This window comes from Diospyros lotus, chromosome 3 (genome assembly GCF_014633365.1).
Source record: "Diospyros lotus cultivar Yz01 chromosome 3, ASM1463336v1, whole genome shotgun sequence".
NCBI classification, from domain to species: Eukaryota; Viridiplantae; Streptophyta; class Magnoliopsida; order Ericales; family Ebenaceae; genus Diospyros; species Diospyros lotus.
The window spans coordinates 12,386,958-12,392,563 of NC_068340.1; the positions used below are offsets into that span (position 1 = coordinate 12,386,958).

Consider the following 5,606-nt stretch of genomic DNA (forward strand, 5'->3'; position numbering starts at 1 on the left):
AGATGAAGGCTCATGATGGCTTTAGAGATAAGATAAAGGTTCATGATGACTTTAAAGATAAAGATTAAGCCTCATGATGACTTTAAGGATAAGATTTGATTTGATTTGGATAAGATTTGATAAGATCTTATTTAGATAAGATTTGATTTGATAAGATTTGATTCGGATAAGAATGATTGCAGAAAATCTAAGAAGATTTGGAATGATTAAAGAATATCTTAGAAGATTTGGAATGATTAGAGAATATTTTAGAAGATTTGAAATGATTGGAATATTTTGGAAGATTTAGAAAAGATTTAAAATGATTGTGACTTAGTTGGTGGCCAAGTTTCCAAACCTATAAATAGGGTGCTCATGGCCAAGGTTTTCCTCATTCTATATTGTGATAAATTCATGCTAGATAAGAGTGCTTCGAGCTTAGTGGATAGAAGGCTTTTGTTCCTAGAGAAGAAGAAGCACTTGCTCAACGCCTGAGGGCGTGTGAGGAGATGGTTTGGTCAGAAGACTTGAGGATTTGCACAAATTTTACCGAATCCCAAAATTAAGTCAATGTGAGACTCATATACTCCAAATCTTATTTTTGTTCTCTTATATGAGACTACTATTGCATGAAACGTGTTTTGTGTAACGTTTTTGTACACAAAATCATATTGTTCTCTTACGTGAAATCATATTGCATATATGAAATGTAATTTCTTGGAAAATATATGTTGTTGGTTTTCAACTATTACATTTATAAAATTCGTATGGTCATACTGTTGTACCTATCTATTGTTGTTCGAGGACAAAAGTCGGATATCCCCCGAGAGGCGCTATGCGTGCGCCATCGAGAAAGCTCTCGTGGGGAAAACCGTGAGTCTAAAGGACAATGGATGTGGTGTTTGCATGAGTTCTATGAGGTCGGGCCGAGATGACATGATTAGGGACCTCCCGAGATGCGCTGTGCGTGCGCCTTTGAGAAAGCTCTCGTTGGAGGAGGCTGACATGTTCTCGAGGCACTTCGGAGTAGTCTTCGTTTTTCTCATATGTTTTATACTTGTTCATGTATTGTTATAAACTGTTTTTGGAGCTCTCACTAGAAGGTTCATCTTCTAATTGGACTATATCTCTGGAATATTCAAACGTTCCAGGTTTGGCGAGCAGCTCTAAGGGAAAGAAGATAGCTAAAGATTAAGTTATCTGTTGTCATGTGTAGCATGTTTTAGCTATGTTCCGTTGAGGTTTAGTTTTGTTAAATGTAAGTATGGCTCGATGTATAATTGAGGTATTTAGTTGCTATCTCTTAATGATAAGTCTCCATGTATTGAAGTATTTGAAGATATACTATGGTACGAATTCTAATGATATAATAAAAGTGAATTTAGTTGTGTACCATATCAGATTTCGATTATCGCTTTCGCAATTTTTATGATATGCTGGGGGGTTTTGTTCGAAATTTGGTACTTGAGATTTAAGATATGTGCCGTGATAAAAAGGAATTTATGTATATTTTGGGATCCAACATAGTGACACGCTTGGTCAGAAAAATCGAGGTGTTACAATAAGTTTCTATTAAAATATTATTTTTGTTTTAACTAATCTTTTAAATTAAAAAAATTACACTTAACAGTTTTGAGGTTTGACAAAAAAAAAATAAACATTCCTGACATTTGAGGAATGATAATGACTTTTTTGTTGACTTTATAATTGTAGTTATATTTTTTTATTTTTGTTAAAATTATTAATTTGATAAAAATACCATCTTATTATCTCTCTCCTTTTATTTCTCTCCTCTCCATCTAACAAATTAATTAAAATCTGATCATTTGTTATTTATTTAGTTTGATAATGGTTTACATTAGAGAGGGGTAATGATAGACCAACAAACTCTGGCTAGTTCTAAGAAAATGAGAAAAAGAAATTATGAGAATATTTTCATCATATTTAAATGTTTAAAATATGTGAAATAATGATAGAGGAAAATTTATTTAAAATTGTAAAATCAAGAAAAGTCTTTATTATTTTTCAAATATTAACAATATTTTTGTCTTTTTATTAAATCTCGAGAATATTGAGTGTAATTTATTTTTTAAAAATATAGTAAATCTTTAAAAAAATATTACATTTTAAAGAATTTAATATTTACACTATATTTTAAAATTTATTAACTCTACAAATAAACCTTAATTATTTTTCATGTTAACTTTTGTTTTTTATTTTTTTAGAATTATCGTCTTCACTCAGTTTTTCGTCGCTTGTGCCTTCGATTTTGACAGATGAGATAAATCGTATGTGGAGGTTTTACCTCACTGTGTAAGGTAAAAAATTAAATCCACGACCTATTGGTATAAATTCGAATTTATCGTAATCCAATCACTTGACTTATGTTCTGAGGGCATATTTTTTATTTTCTTTTTATTTATAACGAATGGTTTTAAACTTTATCCAATTAATACTTATTTATCTTCATATACATCTACTTACATAACATAACACAAGTAAAGTGAAAAGGTACAAACTTAGATAGGGACATGGCCCCATCCTCCCTCGGCTCGGCCCGGCCCACCCCTAACATGTTCACGTCGAACAAAATACTTGAATAATAAATCACCTCTACATAAGTAAAAAGGCTTCACCCAAAGTATGATGGAGTGGCCTCAATAATTAGTATAAGCATTAACTCTCTCATGATTCAAAATTAAGCCTTTCTATTCATTTTAATGTGACACCAACTAAACTAACATATGTTATAATATTATCACATCACATTAGAGCCTAGTTGTTTTTATGAAACTCAATAATTTTAGATTATTAATCCCAATATTAAATACTTGATACAAAATTTAAAAGATTGCATATAGAATTGATTTATTATTAAAATTTGATATAAAATTAATAAACTTATTAAAATATACTACTTTTTAAATAATTTGTCGTTTGATCTAAATCTTTTTCGCTTTAAAAGAACGCGGGATTGGATTGCGGATGCCAGCGGAGTCCAAGCAGTAAATAGCGCAAGCTGCTTTTGGTTGGTTCTTTCAATGACACGACGCCATCTGGTGTACTCTCGGTCCCAGGGTTGGGTGCCTCCGACATCTGGAGGACCGAACCCAACAAGCAAGTCATGGGGTTGTTGGCGGTAAGTGCCCTCCAGAGATAACGCTGTCGTCCTGCCCACATGGGACCGCTCTAATCCTAAAGCTAATAGTAATATGACACGTGTGCAATGCTACACCCAATGAAATTTAAATTCGAATACCATAGGCAATTAGGCAGAGCAGCCTGCCTGACACGCGCACATAATAATAACATCTTTTAGGTATTTATTTATTTATTATAATAATAATACTTTACTAATATCAAACATTTATTTTTTAAAATTTATTTTAATTAAAAAACAATACATAATTATAATATCATCATTAATTAATTATGACCCGTAAGATTAATCTTTTACGCGTGAATCCACCATCACCATCCCGATTAACATTTGACTGAGCAAGGAAGAAACTTAAACAACAGAGTTCAATCCCAGTGAGTGAATCTGACCACACATTTACTACTACTACTACTACTGCTACATAAAGGCCCTGCCATCCTCCTCTTTTCCTCATCCCCGATCCGGCCTAAGCTCTCTGTTTCTCCGTCTCTGGTACAGCATCTCGCTTGCAATATTCTTCTTCTTCGGGGTGTGTGTGTGTTTTGTATTTTTCTTGTGGTGCGTGCGTAGATATGATCTGTTCCGTGCTCATATCTTGCAACTCATGAAACGTTGTGAGTTAATTTTTTTTCCATTGTTGCAGAGAATGGCGATGGGTACTCACTTTGGGGGTCTGTGGCTTGCTCTGTTGTGTATGGTTTCTGCAACAATGGGTGCGGCACCCAGGAAGCCCGTTGATGTGCCCTTCGGCAGAAACTACGTTCCCACTTGGGCCTTCGATCACATCAAGTACTTCAATGGAGGCTCCCAGATTCAGCTCAGCCTGGATAAATACACTGGTAAATGAATCCACAAAAAGAGAAGCTACCACTGTCCTTTTCAGATGTCCAAATCTTTTGAAAACACGATTTCTTGACGAATCTTGGTTTCCTGTTCTTTGGGGCAAGGTACTGGGTTCCAGTCCAAGGGATCTTACTTATTCGGCCACTTCAGTATGCAGATAAAGATGGTTCCCGGCGATTCGGCAGGGACAGTGACTGCTTTCTATGTGAGCCCAATCCCAATCTCTGTTTTGATCCATTCAAAATCTCACCCATATATTTGATTGTCCTTTGCTTAAATTTGCCTTTCAATAATGTAGCTATCTTCTCAAAACTCGGAGCATGACGAAATAGACTTTGAGTTCTTGGGGAACCGGACGGGCCAGCCCTACATCCTGCAGACAAACGTCTTCACCGGAGGAAAGGGCGACCGGGAGCAGAGGATTTTCCTGTGGTTCGACCCAACAAAGGAATACCACTCTTACTCTGTTCTGTGGAATCTTTTCCTGATTATGTAAGCTTAATTTGTTTCTTTTCCTCATTTTCCTTCAAATGTTTTTGTGCAATCTTCCGTATTCTAAGTTTATTCGAATGCGAATCCAAATCCATCCAGATTCTTTGTGGACGACGTGCCCATCCGGGTGTTCAAGAACTCCAAAGATTTGGGGGTAAGGTTCCCGTTCGACCAGCCCATGAAGATATACTCCAGCCTGTGGAACGCCGACGACTGGGCGACGAGGGGTGGCCTGGAGAAGACGGACTGGTCCAAGGCCCCGTTCGTGGCTTCTTACAGGTACGTACTCTTTACTCTCAATTCAGCCCCCATTTATATGTTTAACAATTGTAATATAAATATATTTATTTATTAAAATTAATTGAGGACTCATTTATATCCTATCCTTCTTGCAGAGGCTTTCACGTCGACGGGTGCGAGGCCTCCGTTAACGCCAAGTTCTGCGACACTCAGGGCAAGCGGTGGTGGGACCAAAAGGAATTCCAGGACCTGGACTCCTTCCAGTACCGCCGGCTCCGGTGGGTTCGCTCCAAGTATACCATCTACAACTATTGCACCGACAGGAAGCGATACCCCATCATGCCCCCCGAGTGCACAAGAGACAGAGACGTATAATAATAATAATACTAATAAAATAGTATTCAAAGTCAGTATCATATAATTGATATTGTTGTGATGCAATGCCGCCTCGGCATGATCGGCTGGGCTCCTCCTGTTCTGCATGCTTTTCCGTTTCCGTTTCTCTCTGCTTTGTACTAATTCCATTGGTATTGCTTTACTGGATGCAGAGATTGTACTCTTTACTACTACTACTACTACTGGTATCCCTACACATGGCTGTGATTAGTGCTCTTCTTGGGCATTTTTAAATAAATATTGTATTCATACCCCCTTTCATATCAATATTTTTTAATACTTGAAACTCTCCTTGTTAAGGTAGAATTTTGACAGATAGAGGAACATAAGCTTGCCATCCAGAATGACGGTAATATCAAACGTTTCAACGAGCAGGCATGGAACCGAAATTATATATGGAGCCTCGGGTCGGGGCTTGTATGAATGCGTCCCTACGCTACAATGTATTACGAGGAACAATAAATACCGCTTCTTCTAGTGTTGGGTAGTAAATAGA

At 36.6% G+C, this 5,606-nt stretch overlaps 1 protein-coding gene across 2 annotated transcripts; it reads left to right on the forward strand.

The window, feature by feature from the left end:
• The first annotated feature begins 3,464 nt into the window (after positions 1-3,464).
• On the forward strand, positions 3,465-5,371 carry LOC127798546 (xyloglucan endotransglucosylase protein 2). Of its 2 annotated transcripts, none has more exons than XM_052332174.1 (6): positions 3,465-3,631; positions 3,783-3,978; positions 4,087-4,187; positions 4,281-4,474; positions 4,574-4,753; positions 4,870-5,371. In XM_052332174.1, exons 2-6 carry the CDS (start codon positions 3,786-3,788, stop codon positions 5,087-5,089), a joined length of 888 nt encoding a protein of 295 aa, XP_052188134.1. In that variant the 5' UTR covers positions 3,465-3,631; positions 3,783-3,785; the 3' UTR covers positions 5,090-5,371. The 2 variants fall into 2 exon arrangements, with proteins under 2 accessions (XP_052188134.1, XP_052188135.1); XM_052332175.1 differs by having other exon boundaries at positions 3,512-3,668.
• The last annotated feature ends 235 nt before the right edge of the window (positions 5,372-5,606 follow it).